The 22108-nt window shown below is 38.3% G+C and overlaps 1 protein-coding gene across 2 annotated transcripts in view; it reads right to left on the reverse strand.

Annotated features, from left to right (window-relative positions):
- Nucleotides 1-22108, reverse strand: part of col27a1b (collagen, type XXVII, alpha 1b) — a 73085-nt gene that overhangs the window by 39066 nt on the left and 11911 nt on the right. For both annotated transcript variants that reach the window (XM_017452503.3, XM_053674527.1), the window contains exons 4-9: nucleotides 21723-21776; nucleotides 15780-15833; nucleotides 12322-12375; nucleotides 12070-12123; nucleotides 3969-4013; nucleotides 1618-1671 (exon numbers count right to left, since the gene is read on the reverse strand). In XM_017452503.3, the coding sequence (XP_017307992.1) occupies nucleotides 1618-1671; nucleotides 3969-4013; nucleotides 12070-12123; nucleotides 12322-12375; nucleotides 15780-15833; nucleotides 21723-21776 (315 nt within the window). The remainder of the gene's footprint in view (nucleotides 1-1617; nucleotides 1672-3968; nucleotides 4014-12069; nucleotides 12124-12321; nucleotides 12376-15779; nucleotides 15834-21722; nucleotides 21777-22108) is intronic.

Here is a 22108-nt window from a genome sequence, read left to right on the forward strand (position 1 = left end):
GGACCCACAGTCTCCTGAGGACATGGCAAATGCTTTTCTGTTGTGCTCTGTTGAGCCACATCAAGCAATTTAAGTCATTAATAAATGTGTAGCGGGCTGGGAAACCCCATCAAGTGGTGAACAAGGGACAAAACTGCATTTAAAGCTTCCATGCTCACGGCACGCTCCATCATCACTGACGCTGACAGCTAATGTCTGATTACAAACTAAATTATTCAGATATATGTCTATTTCTTGATGACAACTCAGTATCCAACAACTTGTTAGATATCAATCAAAGCATAACATTCACTCTGTGAGGAAATAACACTTAACTAGCAAGGTTTTAGACATCTTTAGGCAGATTGACTACATTTACCTTTGCAATTGTTAAACTGGCTCCTTGCACAACACATTTGCAGCAGGATAGACTAGGTTAAAAAGTAAATTTCCACATAATTTTTGTAAAATACAGTATATTTATGGGGTAAAAGTATGGTACAGGCAGAAAACCCCAAAAACCCTAATAGGCTGTTTGCCAGAATTCAACAACTATGCCATTGGCTGGGTTTTCTCAGACCGCCACACATATCTACTGTCATATATTTATCAGAAAGTGTATCAAATGTTTTAACATTAATGCAATTGCAATCCATGCACAATAAAGCAATGTCTGAGAACTAATCAAGCTTGACAAAGCCAATGCTGATCTTAGCATGCTGTAATGAGAAACATAACTGTGCTGATGAAGCAAAGAGTCATGTGCAAACTGTCTGTTTTTTATTAAAGTTGTAGTAGAAAACCAGCGTGGCTTTTTTTTTTAAACAAGAATAGACTGATAACTGTAAACTACAAACCTCATCTCCAGCCATGTTTCCTTACTTCCTATCAACACCACCTCAAGTTCCATATAACGTTCTTTCAAATATTTACAATTCCACTAATAGAAGCCAATTCAAGCAGGCCACAATGTAAATGACTGGCGCTCTGGAACACTGAAATGTTGTAGTTATAGTGACTATGGTAAATCTTGTGGATGTGAGATCACTTATAGGGGGCAGTTCATGGAAAGAAACATTTCTGGGTCTCTTCTGCATTTCACATATGGGGCTCAGGTACATTTAAACAAACTCAAATCACAGAGCATCTTCACTTAAACCGAAGACAACAGTATGACTGTAATCTGCCATGTTGGCCAACACTCCAGCTGGCCTTTGTAAAGCAGGTCTAATAATCAATGCAGTAGTATTGTCCAGATTTGTGAATCTCTGCTATAATAAACATTTCAACTAAAGCCAAACTCAAATCACTGCGCCAGATGTGCAGAGTTTGGAGTCTATGAGGATGAACCAGAGCACAAATTATCATGCTGAGAGCTGCCATAAGAGACGTGCCAAACAATGTTCCAGAGCTTGGGAATGTGATTCATGCCTAAGGTTGTTCAAAGAAGATTAGGCATGATGTGGTGTAGTGTCAGTCTTGCCTATAAGACAAACTTACTTTCCATGTCATAGAATGTCAAACATGGAGCATGTGTAAAGAGCTGATGGCTTTATCTTTAGCTTTGTACAGAATTTTTGTGCATACATTTCTAAGACCACTGTACAAGCCAGCAGCACAACAGGAAATTTACTGCACCTGCCTGCCAGGATAACCTTTGGCACCCGGGTTTCCATCTGGCCCTTGGTCTCCCTGAAGAATGGTATAGAAAGAAAGAGACTGATGTGACAGAAATACTGAAAAGATGAATTCATCCCAATACATATGTGATTAGTAGTAACAACTCACTTTTTTTATAAATAATAAATTATGAGAAATGTAGAAAGAGCTGAGGAAAGCAATGATTTTTTTTGGTAAATTTACATGTCACTCACCTGCCTAATATTAAATAGCTTTTTCCCCATTTTATTTATATGTATACACACACACACACACACACACACACACACACAGTCATGTGAAAAAACAAGTAGACCCTATGGAAATTGTTTTTTTGTTTGTTTGTTTTTTTACATATTTGGACAGGCAAACATTTTATCCTATTAATACAGGTGATACACTATCAAATGATACATAAAAAAAATCAGTCACATGGAAAAAGTAAGTACACCCCTACATTTATCACACCTTCAAATCCATAAAACTATAATCAGGTGTTCAAGATTGGGTGCCAGTGATTAGAACCTGCTTAGGGAGTGCAGCTGTTATTTAAAACTCTCACATTTAGTGTCTGGTGTTCCCTTTGCTATTGAGGTGTGTGGTGTCATCATGCCAGGATCTAAATAGTTCCGTAAGGCCTTCAGAAAAATGGTTGTGGATGTCTATGAGTCTGGCAATTATTTGAAATACATCATTCCACTGTAAGGAAAATCATCTGGTGCAGATTTCAAACGACTGCCAATTTCTCCAGGACTGGTTGTCAGGACTGGCCAGGTTCAGCCGAGGAGCAGAACATCTGATGCAAAAAGAAATCTCCAAGAACTACAAAATTTCATCACAGGATCTGCTAGTAATTCTTGCAACTGGTGTCAACGTGCATGCTTCTACAATCAGAAAGAGATTGCACAAATTTGACCTACATTGGGATTGTGCCAGAAAAAAGCTTTTGCGGTATGAAAAGAACATTAGAGCAATACTACAGTTTGCCAATGAGTATATAGGCAAAGACCAGGTCTTTTGGAATAATGTGATCTGGACAGAAGAATCAAAGATAAAGTTGTTTGGCCACAGTAACAGCAGATATGTTTGGTGCAGACCAAATACAGCTTTTCAGGAGAAGCACCTCATACCAACTGTGAAGCACGGTGGTGGAAATGTTGTGGTTTGGGGTTACTTCACTGCCTCAGGGACTGGACAGCTTGCATTCATTGATGAATTCTATGAATTCTGCATCATATCAAAGCGTGCTTGAAGATAATGTGAGGCCATCTGTCCGAAAGTTGAAGTTGAACTGAAAGTGGACCTTTCAACAGGATAATGATCTGGCACATCTAACAATGAATTGCTCAAAAGGAAGAAATGTAGGGTTATGGAATCATTTCTAAAGAAATTATTTCTGCTAAAGTTGGCAATACTAGCTTCTGAGGCCAAAGGTGTACTTACTTTTTCCACAGAAGAATATCACATTTATTGATATTTCTATTGAATAAATGATTGAAAATGATACTTTTCCTTGTGGTTTTGTTCAAGTATATCAACTTCATTAATAGGCGCTGTTTCAAAGATGATCAAATGTTTGCTTGTGCAAATATGTCAAAAAAAAAGCCAACCATTTCCATGTGGTATACTTATTTTTTTCACATGACATATATGTGTATAGGTGCATTTGGAAGTAGCCAAAACCAAGGACATAGGCTTATTCTTTTAATGCATTTAAGTTTTATAATTTATATGTACATTTTATTATTTCAGCTTATGGAACTTTGTAATGCCACCCAATGAATGTCATTTTATGATGTATTGTATGGGCTAGTAAGCCAAATGCAATTACTGTGCAAGGAAAGAATTTATATGAAATTGTATGCTATCTACTAAGTAAGGGCTATGAATCATTCTGACAAAAATGTTTTGGATATTCGCAGCAATGGAAAGCTACTTAAAGAGCACTAGCATTATTATAACTTTTAAGAAACATAAACTTACATAAAAAAAGTCTTATAAAAGTGTAACAAAGTACTGAAGCACAAGTATTCACTGTGTGTAATATGTCCATTATAAAGTCTAAAAGAAAGCACACAGAACCAGGCAGTCTGGCCAAGTTTAATATTAACGGGCCAAACCGATTATAGCTACACATATTCATTTATGGCATCTTTAGTGATTTTTAGCATGCAGTGGTTTTGTTTCTGTCCATTCTTCTATATCAAAACTGTCTCTGTAGCTGGACAACATTCTACAGAGTTTACAGAACTATTTGATGTCATCTCTCTACTGAAGTGAAAACAGAAATGTTATACATAAAGGAAGATAATGGAGTATTAAAAACTCACAGGCTCTCCAGGATGGCCAGGTGGACCAGGATGACCTTTTTGTCCCTGAAGAGAGAAAAAATGAGAATAGGGTGAGAGATCATTCCAGTAAACAGTGTTGGTCATCAGCAGGGGCCCAAGAAAAGGAGCTGAATGACTATAATTACAAGAGGAAAAAACAGAAAAACTGTTATCTTCATAAAGAGCTGTTCATGAATAGTGAGATCTTTTTTTTTTTTTTTTTTTAACATTGTAGGAGTATCACCACAAAGCCCATTAAATGGCTTGAGTCAGCTGATTGTAACTCAGCACCAGACGGAGATCATGACTCTTCTAAAGGAAACTCCTACTGAGCCCACTGTGTAGTTTCCATGCAGAACATGCAAAACTGACCCGTACAAAGCCTGTTACAAATCTTTCCAGCAATGGAAAAGCAATGAGTGGTAAGGAACTCAATGATTGTTTAAGTACAGAACAGTTATTCCTTATAAGCAGATCTGGAGCCACTTTCCAATCATAATAATTGCAGAATGCACCTTTAAACTCTCCCGAGGAAGATTTTATGTTATGTCATCCAGAACTTGGAGAGTCAACTCAGTTCCCCATATATTCTTTGAGCTTCTGGAGGTCATCATCATTAAAGCCATTGTTAAGTACACTAGTGAATTGTGCAGGCTTGCTTTAGTGCACAATCAATCTTAGGGAAATGACGTGAGGGTCTTAAAATATGAGCAATAAGACATCTATGGAGGATTATGTATAATTATGTACAGATATGAAGAATTATGCATATGATTTTGTAACATTTAAAATATCACGCAAATATTGTATTGGTAAGTCACAAAAACCAACTCGGGTAAGCCTTGCTGAATGAACTGTTTTCGATTAAGAAGCAACGCAGCAGTGTGTGCCTTGGCAGAGTAACTTGTAATCACCTTCATGTTCACAGTAATTAAAAGTAAGTTTGGGTAGATAAACTTTGAACTAGAAGAGGTGTGTTTTAAATTTTTTAAAAAGGTTGGTTTTTCTTGTGGTGCCAAGAAACCAAATCAAACCATTCTGAAGAATTATGCAAGGCACTGTTTTAAACTAACAGTAGCTGAAATTATTCATTCATGTTGTAATTCCCTTTTACCCAGAAACCCACAAAAAATACTTTAAAATCATTGCTAGTATATAGTGCCCTCCATTATTGGCACCTAGCATGAACATGAGCAAAAAATATATGCTTAAAAGTATGTACACATCTGATCATCACACCTATATGTGCTTCTTCCCCAAACTGTTGCTACAAAGTTGAAAGCATACAATTGTACAGGATGGCTTTTTATGCTGTAGCATTAGAATTTCCTTACAAATCGAGGTCCATGAAGACATGGTTTGCCAAGGTTGGAGTGGAATAACATGGGTGGCCTACACAGAGCCCAGACCTCAGTCCTACTGAACACCTTTGGGATGAACTGGAATGACAACTGTGTGCCAGGCCTCCTTACCCAACATCAGTGCCTGACCTCACTAATGCTCTTGTGGCTGAATGGAAAATCCTCACAGACATGCTCCAAAATCTAGAGCAAGGCCTTCCCAGCAAAGAGGGGATTAAATCTGGAAAGGGATGTTCAAAAAACACATATGGTGTGATGGTCAGGTGTCCACACACTTTTTTGCCATATAGTGTACATATAAAAAGAGCAACACAGGCAAGTGCAAGGAAGTGATTGAAAGTGATTGTTTGAACTCACAGGGAGACTGGATGGTTTTATTTAAACACAAATATGCGTATGTAAACAATGATTTTAAATGTAAATTGGCACCTAATTTTTTTTTGGCACATTTATATTTGAGAAGAAGTAATAACCGTTTACGTGTGTGTGTGTGTGTGTGTGTGTGTGTATATATATATAGGCAGTAAGGAAGAAAGCTGCAGACAACATGTGTATTAGGAATTGTCTACACCTAGAACAGACAGTGCATCAGGCCTTCATAGTTGTGGCTGCTGTATGTATGTCTCAGCATTCCAACACTGATGAGGATTACCGCCTGCACAAACACACACCCTGCAGCTGCTACTTTGCCAATGCCAATCAATCCATCAACAGCAAATTACTGCACAAGACAGCATGGTGGGAGGCCAAATCTCTTTACTAAGTACACACAGGTCCTGAAAGGCCATGCAATTATGGTAGCCTCCTTTCAAAGCAAAATAACAACATAAATAATAAGCTGGCACAGGGGTGAAATACTGATCAAAGCAAGCATGTACAGTGTGTAACATCTCTATACTGGAAATGATTGCTGTGGAGATGAAGACAAAGAACAATGTTCAGTCCATCCCTGAATGATGTACAATAGGGGAAATAAGTATTGAATGCATCAACATTTATTTCAGTAAATATATTTCCAATGAGGTTATTCACATGAAATTTTCACCAGACATCGGTATTAACTCAAGAAATCCGCAAATATAAAGAATTCACAACATTAAAGTCCGTAAATAAAGTTATGTGCAATAAAGTGGAATGACACAGGATAAAAAGATTATCTCAAAATATTAGAATAAAGAATTTTTTATTACAGAAATGTCATCCTGAGAAGCTATAATCAGCTAAATAATGGCTCAAAACACCTGCAAAAGTTTCCTGAGCCTTTAAAAAGAACTGGAACATTGCTCAGTGGTCCAAAGTCCTCTTTTCAGGTGAAAGTAAACTTTGCATTTCATTTGGAAATCAAGGTCCCAGAGTCTGCAGGAGGAGTGGAGGGGCACAGAATCCAAGTTGCCTGAAGTCCAGTGTGAAGTTTCCACGGTCAGTGATGATTTGGGGTGCCTTGTCATCTGCTGGTGTTGGTCCACTCTGTTTTCTCAAGTCGAGAGTTAATGCAGCATCTACCAGGAGATTGTAGAGCACTTCATGCTTCCCTCTGCGGACAAGCTTTATGGAGATGCTGATTTCCATCCATCTGCCCACGGTGCCAAAACTACTAGTAACCGGTTTGCTGGCCATGGTATTACTGTGCTTGATTGGCCAGGCAACTCGCCTGACCTGAACCCCGTAGAGAATCTACAAGAGACTCCAGACCCAACAATACAAACGAGCTGAAGGCCGCTATCAAAGCTACCTGGGCTTCCATAACACATTGCCACAGGCTGATTGCCTCCATGCCACGCCGCACTGATGCGGTCATTCATACAAAAGGAGCCCTGAACAAGTATTGAGTGCATAAATTAACATACTTTCCAGAAAGTCAACATTTCTGTATTATAAATTCTTGATTCTAAAATTCTGAGATACTGGATTTTTTATTTCCATCAGCTGTAACCTGTAATCATCAAGATTAAAACAAAAAAGGCTTGAAATATTTCACTTTATGTGTAATGAATCTAGAATATATGAAAGTTCAACTTTTTGAATTAAATTACGCAAAAAAATTAGCTTTTCCACGATATTCTAATTTTTTGAGATGCACCTATGTACATACACTGTATATATAAGGCTACCTCAGTCCCATGAGAAGAGTTAAAGTGGCGAAGCCAGCCATGCCAAACTACACAGCAATGGAGAAGAAAATGAGAAAGTCCAGGACAACCATCAGTGCCAATTTTTTATCTCCCAGACTGAAACAGCCCTCTAGTGTTGCAAGCCAGAGACACTGAGGAGTTGAGGGTAGAGCTGAGCAATATCATGATATGGCATCTGAATATTATCTATATCATCAGTTCAGTGTTTTTAGAATGCCTTTGTTACTTAGTAACTGCTTGGACATTTAAAAAAAATTGTGTTTCACTTTCTTTCCATTCTGTCATAAAATACCTTTTTTAAAAAATAAAAATAAAATAAATGTTTGACAAACATCTATGAACCTACAGTCATGTGAAAAAATAAGTACACCACATGGAAATTGTTTTTTTGTTTTTGTTTTTTTACATATTTGGACAAGCAAACATTTGATCCTCTTTGAAAGTGCCTGATACACTCTATCAAATGACACATAAAATTAACATTTTGTAGTAGTTTTCACAATTTAAATGAACAAAAAATAAATCACATGGAAAAAGTAAGTACACCCCTACATTTATCACACAAAGAGGATCAATTGTTTGCTTGTCCAAATATGTCAAAAAGCAAAATGATATATTGTAATGCAAAATGTTAAAATTGTGATATGATATTTTTGCGTTATACCACAGCTTTGGCTGAATGTGTGTTGTGATGTGATGACACATCTTGGCCAAAATCTGCAGAAAATCTGTGGTAACAGAAAAACTGCAAGCTCTTCTGAATATTGCAGAGTTTGCTTGATTTTTCATCAATTTCTGTGATCGCAAAATCCCGAAATCTGGGAGCACTGCGATTTGCAAACAATTGCATATTTTTTTAATAATGAAAGACACTTATCTTCTACGCCTAGCAAATTGTTAAGGCTGGCATGTGTGCATTTTCCTGGTGTGTGTTTTGCATGTCGTTTCAGTATAAGGAGAGTATAAGGTGTGTGAATATCTGTGTGTGTGGGATAATGGAATCCAGATCATGGACCAGAATCTTGGCAGAGCTTGTGAGTGTGGCACTCTGTCTTCTACAGCAAACTGATAAATTGGTGCTTTTAACGACTTGGATTTGCTCTGAATGCTGTTGCTCTGAGTGCAGCTGATGAAGACAAGATGGATCCCTGGCTGTGAGTTCTTGCGCTTCCTCAGAAATTTGTGCTTTCATTCACATGGACAAGACCTGATAAAACAGGCAGACAATGATTCTAACAACCTGCTGCTTACAAATGATACACTGAAACTGGACTGTGCCTGATATGAACTCCTTTCTGCCATGAAACATACAGAACATCTCCTGCCAATGAGCTGCAGTGACTCTAGCTCCTTTTTGATGATCATTCATTTTAAAAGCGTGTTTTATGGTGAGGTATAGTGACTGACATTTCCTACCCATTTCTGACACGAATGTAGTGTTTAAAAGGATTTTAGATTGTAGTTTAGAGTTATAACTCCAAGTAATATTATCTAGGAAAAAGATCAAATGAATAATTCTCTAATAGTATTAAGTCTAATATTAAAATATGTGGATTATTCTACTAAAGTATATAGACTAAAATGGACAGTATTATAATATCTCATATCATAAAATTCTCCTTGCATTTAAAAATCAGACACAATGGGAACATAGTTTGGCTGATTTTCATTTGTGTGTGTGTGTGTGTGTGTGTGTGTGTGTGTGTGTGTGTGAGTGAGTGTGTTTTTACATATTTTTTTTTTTTTTACTCCTTTTCACATTCCTCCCTCTGCATGTCTCGTTCTGGCTCCATCTTCCTCCCAAATGATCATTCACCTCTGACTTGCTGACTCAGACCAGCACTTTCCAGCACTTGTGTCTATTTTTTCCTTGCTGAAAGCAGACATTTGGTTTTATGGCTACTCATGAGTTCTATTAGAACAGGGGCTGTGATTGGAGGAAGAAAGAACAAAGATCAGGGTGATTATCTGAATGGATAAACAACAAGGGAAAGCAACAAGGGTGAGACCGAGGGCAAGCGACAGCCTGAGGAAAGCTGAAGTGGCATGATAGCTGATAGTAGACAGCTGCGTCGCGACTGTTTAGACAGACACCTACAGAGGTCTCCAGCATGTGTTTCGGAGTACCCGATTTAGCATGACTCATGTGCACATTTTTAAGTCAAGGCTTTGTTTTGTCAGCATACGAGTGTGTGATAGGAGCTTAAAAGAAGGATAGGCTGTAATACACCTACCAAATTAGCCTTTGTTCATGTTTCCTTAACAGCTACAAAACATTATCTATACATCAACATTCCCCTCAGTCAAGTGTATTCCAATTCACATAAGAATAGAAGGAGGGAAATCCCACTATTGTAAAAATGCAAAAGCGAGGCGGAACGAATCACGGTTATACGTGTAAGTCTCATAAGAATTTAGTTTTTTTCTTTTTCTGCCCACACATTTGTGAGCTTCCTTCATGGTTTCCACCATCTAAAACCCCAGGAGTGTTGATTATTTTTATGTGCTTTCCACTGGGCCTTGGCCACTCAAATAACTCCACACTAAAACTAGTCAGCATGTCAGCTTGCCCCCTCCTCTTGTTTGAACCGTTTCTGTTGGTGACCCTGATCTGGTTTCATTTCAGTGTTTACCCATTTTTCAATGAAGCCTGAGGATATCTCTTAAGCCTGGCCATGAGGCTAACTGTCAGCAGGATGTTTCAGTAAAGCAACTGGTCTGAGATCAGCATTCAGCACCGTAGTCCCTGAAATTCAATCAGTTTGACACAGCACAACTGATCCTGGATCAGGATGACAGAGATAAGCACAAAATGATGTTCTTTTTGCTCCATCTGCATTTCATAAATACTTCTGAGTCATGTTTTGGCTTTCACAATAGGAGTACGTTAAAAAAAAAAAAATCCCCCTTTTACCTTATATAGTGGCATATAAGTGCATGACACACTGAGCTCCAAATGCCTTCAGTGAGTCAGATTGCAGTAAAAAGTGTGGAATACTACACTGTACTGTAACAGACATTATTAGCCTGCGCTTGTCCTATTACACAACACTGTCTCTCACTGCCAGACAAGACATCTGCTTTTATGCTGAGAATGTGTGCGAAAGAGTCTGAAGAATTATCCATAGACATACACAATTGGTAATCAAGACCATTTGTTTTCCAGCTAATTGTCAGCTAGCAATGCAGATAAATACATCCAGCTCCATACATTCTCTATACCCTGATTAGTGTCTGCTCCTCACGTGCCATCTTTTTTCATTCAAATGGCTTCTTCTCTAGACAGGGGGATTGTATGGAATAATCTTGTGTTTAGTGCCAGTGGTAATTTAGCAGCACTAGTGTCTCCAAGTAATTTTCCACGAGCTTTTAATGTATTTTTTCAGCTGCAACTTTGTGATTAAGGACATATGTGAGCAACAAGGCAGCCAGGTAATTCCATTACTTTACAATGTTTCAAGCAGTCATTTTGCCTCAAAACATATTGGCACTCAAAAAGGTTGCCGTGTGAATGTGATGTGCGTCATTATGCACTGCTCAGCATTACTACATGCAAAAGAGTATTTATAAAACATCACTGGACATGCATTAGGCTCTGAAAAGACCCGCTGCAAATGACATATTGCTTCATCTATGAGACTATGAAATTGGAAAATCCTTAGGAACAAAAATCCTACTTTCCCCATTGAAAGAGAGAGAGTGAGCACGAAGAGGACACTGGAGTGCGAGCAACAGGCATGACGCCAGGCGGAGTCGCTCAGCATTCAAGTCCAAAAAATGGCCGGCTGGAACCAGTCGTTTCCTCTCAAGCTGTCCAGTGCTGGTCTGTTAATATGATCTCAAAAACATGACTGATGACTTTTCTACACTGGCACGAAGCTCGTTGGCTCATTTGATACCACTGAAAGAATCGCATTCCCTAACAGCTGATAAACGACAAATTACAACTCACAGGGGATGGTTTTAGAAATAATGATGCAATTTTATAGGTATCACAGGGAAGTTTCACCCAAAGGTATGCAGCTGCAAAAAGACTGACATCATCAATCATCGCTGACAAAAAGGTGCTGAGTGAGCCAGATTATTTGCCAGGCATAATGACCCCTAATCAGTGTGTGAAATAATGAACATGTACATTTCACAATTTTATGATGTCATAAGCTGGCCACTGTGTTAGAGAATATGACAGAGAACACCAGCTCGCCGTATATGGAGCCTGTTAGGCTTTCATCCAAACAAATGAGAAGAAACATCCACCGCAATGCAGATGTTCTACACTGAATTGGGATCTTTCTCACTCAGATGAGTCAATGGGATTTCACACTGGCCTGAATCACGGAGAAGGCCTCTCTTCATGGAAAAACCCAAACATAAAATAACATGCAATCACTCACCCACAAACCTGGAGAACATTTACCGGCTTTGATTTATATGCCACAACACAGATGGGTCTGAGAACCCACTATAGCATAATATATGCTTGGATTTCTTCCACAGCTATGATGTTTGTTGGGAAAACTTAAACACACATGCCATTAAGGGTAATCAAATGTTCCAAGCACCTGGAGAGTGAAATCACAAGTAGTGGTTAGTTAAGAATTTCCTTACTTGTCGACCGGCTTGTCCAGGTAGTCCGGGTGGTCCCATTATCCCAGGGTCCCCCTGAAAAAGTGAATGTCATAACATAACATTTATAACTACTATGTCAATAATATACAACAAATTGCATACACATGGATGGCACTAATATAAGTTTATACACATCTGTGTTTCCATTGTTTACGCTTCTGCAAGTCCCAATGCTATACATTGCCTAATGCCTTAATGCTACTACATTAGGAGTCAAGTGGAAGTGCATACTTTTGCTCCATTTGGCGCTCTGCCAGGGGAGAGTCCAGGGTCCCCCTTTCTTCCCTATGACACACAAACAGGAAACAAGTGAGGCTTTTACAGGATACATGTGTACTGTAAGTGTGTGTAAAACATGCCTCCGACATAGGGAGATATATTGCAAATGTGCATGCACACTTTTGATCTGCAAGTCATAGACTAAATATCTTATCATATGACAATTTTCACATATCAGACCAACTACTCAATTATTATAAAAAAATATCAGCAGGCTATTGAATCTTAATGGCACAAAGAGCAGTATCAATCACTGAATATAATCTCCAAGTCACTGTGACATTGCAACATTGCATCCTACAGTTATTACTATTACATTACATACAGTTATTATTATTACTTATTATAATCATAATTATGCCTTGGCATACAGTATATTAAAAACCAAGTGGACTAAACCATTGTTGAATAATCAAATATGATTGGTCAGAGGGTACAGTTCAGCCCTGACTGTAGATTCATGTGCAAGACTTATATGAATGAAATCATTCTAAAATCAGTTATTACTCACATATTATCATGTCTATAGTAACAATGTTCACAGGGATTTGGATGGAAGACACTCCACATAAGCGGGTTTTAAAAAAGTTTGCAATTGTTGAAACGAGCTTGTCCATATGGAGACATATTTAGCATTTTTGGAAAGAGTCTTCAGTGTTATAATGAAAGAGTTTGTAGTGTCCTTTGCAATTTCTCAGGGACATGACAAATAAAAAAATTCTGTCCTGTTTATTGACTCTTTACAGACTGTTTATGGTTATATAATGTAATTGAGAACTTGGACTAAATAGTTTTGCTGACATTCCACAATATTAAACATAACTATAAATGCAATGTATGACATGTCACCTTCTAATAAATAAATATTTAATTAGCTTTGGCAAATTGCTGTGGTATAAGAGGAATAAGCCAATTTTCAATATGCTGTTATTGAAAATAATCCTCACACCACCCCATTATTGATTCTTTTCCAATACAGCACTCTTCCAATCTGGATGTTAATCCAGGCCTGAGTTTACTGTAAAATAAATAAATAAATAAATAAATAAATAAATAAATAAATAAATAAAATGGATCATGTGAATCCTGTGACTCATCAAAACCCCACAGAAACACAAATTTGGACCATTTGAGGTTGAACAATTTGCATTTCTTAAATCAAACGAAATGTTAACAAAGGTTAAGTATAGAAATACTTGGAGGAATTAAGAAATAAGATGGATGAATAGAACTGGAAAAAAAGTATATGTAATTATTAACTATTAACTATTGTTGGAAGATGCATTATCATTATTTAATGTCGTTTAATAGGAGAATTTTTTTAAGTTCTCAAATATAATTGATATCTGTCAGATTTTGCTTGTAGCTCTTAAAACCCAAAGAGCAAGAGCCTTTCTTTTCCTGACTCAGCATTTTCCACTGACATTCGATGTCATATTAATGAGAAACTCAATGCAGAAGTAGAGGAGACAGCAAATTGGACTCAAAGTTTGTACCTTTTCTTATAACTTTGTATGAAATCAAACCAATTGAACCATTTGTTTGAATTCACACTCATTTTTGATGAAACAAGGTTCATATACCACTCTTACAATGGCCAACACAGCAATATTAAGATGATACATACCATATACCCTGTGCTACTGTATTATAGCACTGGATATGCATTATTTTCATTCCAAAGTCCGGCATTATAAGAGCTGCAGACTACTAACAGCAGTGACAGAAAACTGTAAGGCAGCTTTTCTACCATTGAGAATCTCCAGGGCAGTTTACAGCGACATGGCCAACAAATGCTCTTGAACCCAAGTCCGTTATTTATACAAGAGTGTCGCCCATATATGCCTGCAAGAAAGAGTTACAGTACGCTCGCCAAAGACACCGGGAATCACCAGGCACATTCTTCTGCCTTTTCAGGCAATGGGTGGCAGTCTGAATTAGTGTCCATGTCTCCTCTCAGTCTTCATGTTTTATTCAGTCAAACTCACCACAAAGCTAGCATAATAACTGTTTTTGTGCTTGCTTGTTTAGTTGCCGGACAAAAGTGCCATGCTCTCATTATCGCTTCAGCATCTTTAACCACAGGAACATGGTGTATACCTATTTCAGAAGTAATTTTAGTTTTGCAAGTCAAGACTGATAACAGTCACATACATGCAATGGCTCATAATGTAGAGCTATAAATAGGTCAAAGCTTATACATGTTTGGATTAGTATTACAATTATTAGGCTATTATCCCTAAAACATTTCTGGCTGATCATAGCTTTCTGACCTGAAGGAGTGTGTCTTTATTTCAGGACACAAGGTTCACAGCAACTGTACACTTGTTGGCTTTTATCAAGCCAAGAGAGTTCTTGAGAAATTGGTCTGTGTGTGTGCTACAAGAAGTGGCTTAACATGAAACGAAGTGACAGAAAACTTGCTGTTACAGATGAAATATTTCGGTCATATATAGAAATACTAGGAAAAGCTGGAAATGAGATAGATAAATAGAACTGGAAAAAAAGATATATGTAAGTCTGAACTATTTGAAAAGTTTAAATATTTGTGATTAGAGAGTCTGGTAATGATTTGTTGGGTGATGATGTAGTTTCATGACTCACTGGCATTTAAAAAAGAGAAAAATATATAACTATCTCAAATATGATTTTACTTTTAGCTCCTAAAAACAAAAGAGCAAGAGCTTAATTTTTTTTTGTTCACTGACCTTCAATGTCATATTAATGAGAAAGCCAACGTAGAGATAGTGGAGACAGCAAAAAGTTTCAGAATACAATCCAGCTTCTCTGATTTATGGCAGACAATCAATTTGTCTAGTTAGTGATTTATAAGCATGATGGTGTAGACAGTGATAACAGCTTGAAAGTTAAAGCATTTGAATCTGATCTGTTTCAGCAGAGTGTACAGATGAGGAGGTGAGACAGCTGGACATATTAAAAGACTAAAGTGCTGCTGCATCAGTCACTTTATGAATAGATGACTTCCCATTGGCCGTACTATCAGCACGCAGTCCAACAGCATTGTGTTAGTTGAACGTAGAGCACCTTTTTGATGAAAGAAATTGAAACCAAAAACGTCAGATCAGAATTGAATCCTGAAATAAATCTATTGCATCACCGAAGATCACATATTGATTCTAAATATTGATTTTTCCTTTAACTCCTTTAACCCCTACTCTTACACTCCTCACTCTTTTACACTTTTACAGTAGATACTGAATAAATTTATAGCAGTTCCTGAAGATGCTTTCATATGAAAAACGAAATATACGAGTCTCAGAAGAGCTAAACAGTAAATGCACTGTATTTTAGTACCAGGGATAATAGATGTTGCCATTTTGAGCAGGAAAAGAGCAACTACTGATTAATATTTGTTTACAGCACACAGCTAGACATGCAGAAGTACAAACCTTGAGTCCTTTAGGCCCTGGGCGACCTGGGATTCCATGTGGACCTGGAGGACCCTGCAACACAAGCATATATTCACATTTGATTTGTGCCATCACCTCTATGTTTACAGTTCTGTTACTGCAGGAAACATAGACAGGGCCGTGAACCTTGACCTGGGCTATTGTTCTTCCCCTTGAGAAGATTTACAGGAGAAAAGAAAGGGAATAGAGGGTAAACAGTGTCTGGCACTGCTGTTGTTTGTTTAACTCTGACATGTCTTTATCCTGTGGGATTTTCAAGCATTGTGCATAGTTACACTGCATGCAACTAACAGTGTTTGTGCTTTCTTGTATGCCATTAATGATTCTCAAATTGAATGATTAAAAAGCTTTAAACAATCTTAATCTAGGCTCCACATGCCGAAGTGTCCGTGGGCAAGACACCGAACCCCAAGTTGCTCCCGATGGGAAGCTAGCGCCTTGCATGGCAGTTCTGCTACCACTGGTGTGTGAGTGTGTATGTGAATGGGTGAATGAGAACCGGTGTAAAGTGCTTTGTAGAAGTGCTAAGGTTAAAAAAGCGCTATAGAAGTGCAGATCGTTTACCATAGGCTGGAGTATAGCTTCTCGTAAAGGGGAAAAATGAAACGTTGAAAAGTAACTAGAACTTTCAAGCCTGCAGATCTCAGAAACACAGTGCTCATAGGGCTAAATAAACCCTTCAAGACCACTGACAAACCTGCATTAACATTCAATAATGATTTATTCCAAATGGCTTAACTGTCAATTTTTTCAGGCTGGTTATCAGTATAAATGTAGACATCATGCTAGTATAACACTTAAGTCACATGACACGTCACACACGATGTGTGTTACTACACTTTCTGGGCTGATTTATGTTAGAATGTTATAATAATTGACATCTTGTAAGGTACCTCATATTATCTGACTCTGACTTACCAGTAGTACAGTGAGATATAAAGGCAGGTATCATGATCTTCTAACATAACCCAGTTGCGAAAGTGTCAGAACACAACCTTACGTCAATAAAATTCTATGTCACTAAACTCAGGTGTTATGTTACAACATTTCGAGCCTTTTGGAATCATGTAAGTTTTAATGTTTATATATGTTCGTGTTGATTAATTCATTCATTCATTCATCCTGAGTGAGCACTTTAACCTGGTCAGGGTCATGGTGGATCCAGAGCCTATCCTGGGTGTGAAGCAGGGACACACCCAATGATGCTAGTCTATTGCAAGGCATCATGCACACACAGTCCTCACACAGTCCTAGAGGCATGTTATTGAGAGGTGGGACAAAACCAGAGAACTCTGAGGAAACCTACATGGTGAAATGTGCACAGAAACTCCACAGAGACACTAACCTGAGTTGCCTGCTGTGCCACCATGCATTCTCATGCAGGTTCACGTTATTTGTCATTAAGGGCCTACAGTATGCAGGTGTCATGCAACCCAATGAACACCTATTACTGAGACCTGTTTTTCAAAATAAAAGGTTTGCCCTTTAGTTGCAGTCTGTATTGTGTCGTGTAGCCCTAAGAATAACACCAATTAGTAAAGTGCTACTCAGGTCTCTATTTCAATTTAACTGGTACAGCTTGAATCAGCAAGCATGTGGTTTAGGATGTGAAATATTTTAGCACTGTCCAATGTCCACAGTTAAAAGCTTGCAGAATGTTTTTTGTTTATAGGAGTACAACATGTTTAAACGGTTCCATTCAGAAACTCACAAGCACAGTAGACGCTTTCATAACACAAGGTCTTGTCTGCGGTATAACCTGATAATAACCCGGGTAATAACCAGAAACTTTCTGCTGACAATCTTTGTATGTACAAGTTGTCATTTAATCATACAATTGCTTTCGTGTGTCCCTTGAATTTGAAAATGTGTTTTAACCAAACAAGTAAATAGTCGTGCTTAATTGCTGCTTTCACATATTTGATCTGTCTTACGTCAAAACCCACGTCATTCCCAGCTCAAAGTCTAGGGGAGGTCGGATCTGATCTACAATCTCCGTCTGTGTGAGCATGAACATTTTTGTGCTACATATGCAAAATGGCCCTCTGTTTGTATTATGGCATATGGATGTGATTTTCTGCATTCAGTCACCTCTCCCACACACGAGGCAGAGAAAGACAGAGTGAGCAGGAGGTGGGGGGAGAAAGTGAGAGACGGAGAACATGTTCTGATGACCTACATAATAGACGAGAGAAAATGAAAGCAATAATCACCAGCGGCTGTCAAACCCAATAATTGCGGTGATCCTGAGGCACTATAGAGTGAAATGTGAACATGCCATGTACCTAGTACAGAGGTTTAGAACAAAGTAGAATGAAGCAGAAAACAGAGATCAATGTGTGACGAGGAGAGCCTCAAAGAGCGATTAGTGTATGCAGCTATTAATCCTCCTTGTCCTGAATTGTTCTGGCCCAGACAGAAAAGTCATGAGTGAAGCACATTTCCACTGCTGACTCTGCACATACTCGCCATATGGAGATGCTTACCAGGAGCTCATCTACAGATTTCCTCCTCCTTATTCAACAGTTCGCCACATTGCTCTAGATACTGCAATTTGCTTAGATGCTGTGCATGTGGCAGCAGTTAGCCAACACAGAGAGCCAAAGAGAAAGATCTGGTTTTAAACTATATTTCTTTTATGGCATGACTGCACACGAAAAAACATAACGGGCCCATGAGTGATGTTCCTTTACAATGTTGAGTCGGAGAAAGCCCTCCCATCTCGCAATTTGTCCAGGTAGGAGTGTGAGCTAACACCCGGGCATCTCATTTCACCTCATATATTTCACCGGTTTGTGTCTCTAAATCCTTTCAAGTGCACACCACACATGTAGAGCTGCTAAAGCACCCGAGGGAGACTGCTGGAACCTGGCCTCTTGGAATCGAATAGAAAAAGTGATGGAAAAAGGACAACTTTTTCCACTTCTTAAATAAGGTTGGCTCTAAACATTTTTCTCCGAACTGCTTAATCTTCGGAAATCTATTCAGACTGGCACAGCATCTCCAGCGTCATGATAAATGGAAACAGAAGCCAGATTTACAGTGGTGCGCACTGTACATATGGAGCAATGTCCTTTACAAATGACCCGGAAACCCACTTTAGTGACATTATTCAGCAGGATGATACAATCAAATGAGGAAAGAGTCTATAAACATTAACAATGTATGGACCATATCAAGACTTGGCAAAGAATGTTATAAAGAATAACAGTGGTATTCTCCAGTGACCCTGCAAAAATAACAAAACACAATACCGTGCACGATCACATTTATGGTTCATTAGCCAAAAGGCTTGGGGTTGAGGCTACATGAGAGCTCTGATGAAGATGGAACTCTGATGAAGGAAAACCACATTCATGCAGTGCTTTCGCATTTCTCTCAAAACTCTGTTCTGCTCATAAACACTCAATCCAAAAGGAAAAGAAAAATCAGTAAATCTGCCCATAAAATTGAAATGCGGTGTATGGCAAACAATATGCTGAGCCAACATAGGAAAATATCACATCAATAAAGTCAGGAGGAAGCAGAGTCTGCCAATGTTTTTTTTTTTAAATACAGAAAAAGCAGAAATTCTGGTTTTAAGTAATGTTTTTACTATTAGTCAGGGGCATGTACAATGTTTTTCAAGACATATCTCATGCACTAGTCCCTGATTCATAATACTATGTGATAATTAATGCTGAGAGGGCCATGTCAACTGAATGATATTTGGTCTAGACTTCGCCCCTGGGGTATCCCTTTGGAAACATCTGAATAAGAGCAGTGATGAGGAAATAGTCCCTCAATACTGAAACAACCAGCATTTTCCATATTTAGATCAAATCAACCGATATATTATGGCTACTCTAAATGTTAGTAAACTATTCAGTAAATACTTGTACTTCACTTGTTATAATAAGCTATAAATACTTTACAGGATGTCTTGGCAGCTGCTGTGAAGCACAATCTAATAAGAGTTCAAGAAACTCCAACACCAGCCAGCTACAAGCTCTAACCACATGCTAAGTAACATTTCATCTCACTATGGTACCAAGGGTGAAGTTCAATTGTTAAGATGGCTCCTGAGGGTACAGCTTTTCTCCCAGTCTGTCCAACACAACACAACAGTCTGTACTGAACCATTAGAAGAATGCAAGTTTATTCTCATGCAAGAATGCAAGTTTATTCTCATACATCATCCATTCCCAATGCAGCACCCAATACAACAAAACGAGAGTCCAAATTCATTATCTGCATTTGTGATGAGTTGCCTAACCAAACACCCCCCAACCCCCCTAAAAAAACAAACCCAAACATGACACATATTCGAAATAGGTTTGAAAATTGGCAGTAATGCCAACATGGACCCTCAGAGAGAGATGGTTTCATTTAAATCAAACTGTTTCAAAGCCGGATAAATAATTAGGGTGCCGCCATGTGCATTTGATCCACATAAGAATTGCATCTGTGCTCTAATTGTATTCCAAACTCTCCATACAGGGTAAATACCAGGCAGAGCAGTTTTAGCTGAAAAATGATCAACAAAGAGGCGCTTCATTTTCAACATCACCTTTCAGGCTTAACGGTTCTTCAACGATTCAACAAATTTGCAGTTTCCACATTAACCAATTATCAAGCCAACCTCCCCAGAGCCTCTTGACCATGCTCTTTGAGGAACCACAAAGCTGGTGAACACAAGCAAAGCTTTAAATGCCTTTAATAAGACAACCACAATGGCCCCTTTCTTCTGTATAGCAGATTGGGTTCCCACAGTGCAGCCCTGAGAGGCCCTGTGAAAGGGTTACGGCAGGTATCTCACACACACAACCTTCAGACTTCAAACCTACACACTGGGAAGCTTCTTCAAACTGCTGACCTATCTCTGCTCTTCCCTCTTCACTAGTTATCACTTTCTATGTGGTGACAAGTGTAAGTCCTTGTTGCCTTTGTCCAAGAAAAACAAACGAACAAATATATGCGGATATCAACTGATATGCTGATATCCGATAACTACACTCTTCTATTACTTCTATACTCTTACTCTTCTAGTCTATTGTATATCTACTTTAGCACATGAGTCATTTGTCAAAGAGCAAAAAAGTAAGATCAAATATTCTTTTTCTTTAAATATACAGTGGGGTCCAAAAGTCTGAGATCTTGGTTATAAATTTCTTTTCAAAAGAAAGCTTTAGAAATGTGCAAATTTTCAAACAAAAGAAATAAAAGAAAATGTTCAATATCTTGAATATTCAATATTCAAAATTCTATACTATTTCTATTTCCCTATTTAAATTATAGGCATTTTTTTACATTGACAATTACATTTACATTTACATTTAGCAGACACCCTTATCCAGAGCAACTCACAGAAATGCTTTGCAGTCTCTATCAAAACACATCCTCATGCTAGTTCAATAGGTCATGGACTAAGTGTACCATCAGTCTAAAATGCTGTATTTTCCTTGAGACTTATCCTTTCCATTGAAGCAAATGCTTGAGGGGACTCATGGGTGCCAATCCATCACAGGCCACAATCACATACAAAATGCACACACAATGGACACTTTTGGAAATGCCAATCAGCCTACAATGCATGTCTTTGGACTGGGGGAGGAAACCGGAGTACCCAGAGAAAACCCCCAAAGCACAGGGAGAACATGCACATGCACACACAGGGCTGCGGCAGGAATTGTACCCTCAACCCTGGAGGTTTGAGGCAAACATGCTAACCACTAATCCACCATGCCCCCAACAGAGCATTCAGGATAATGGAAATGACTTTGAATGAGGGGGTGTGTCGATTTTATCCCATTTGCTGTAACACTTAAAATATCGCCATTGGACCAGTATTGTTATGCTTAATTTAAGTAACTCATTGATGAAACACTGAATAGCTTTTTTCTAAGGCATGACTAAGGAACACATATCAGTGGGGCTACTTACCCGAGGCCCTCTTTTCCCTGGAAATCCAGGCTTCCCAGGGTCCCCTGGAGGTCCCTAAAAGACAAAAAATAAATAAATAAAAGTCATACTGTGATGCAGAGCAAGACTGTTAAATGCTGAATGTCTACCTGCTGACATTTAGTGATTTCTCCCACAGAGCACAAATCCCTGAATTGCATGATGGCTTTGCGCCATAGTTAGTGAGGAACTGCTTCCAAAGTGTCCTAAATTTTAAGGGTTGAATTTTACAGCATCATGAAACATTGATCTAGGTGTGCTTCTGTTGTTCATGCAGAATGATAAGTTAAATTAATGAAAAATGAAATCACAATCAAAACACGCATTTTGATTTGTACGTTAAGAAATGCTGTTTGAACATTAGCCCC

The sequence above is a fragment of the Ictalurus punctatus genome, chromosome 22, assembly GCF_001660625.3.
Source record: "Ictalurus punctatus breed USDA103 chromosome 22, Coco_2.0, whole genome shotgun sequence".
NCBI classification, from domain to species: Eukaryota; Metazoa; Chordata; class Actinopteri; order Siluriformes; family Ictaluridae; genus Ictalurus; species Ictalurus punctatus.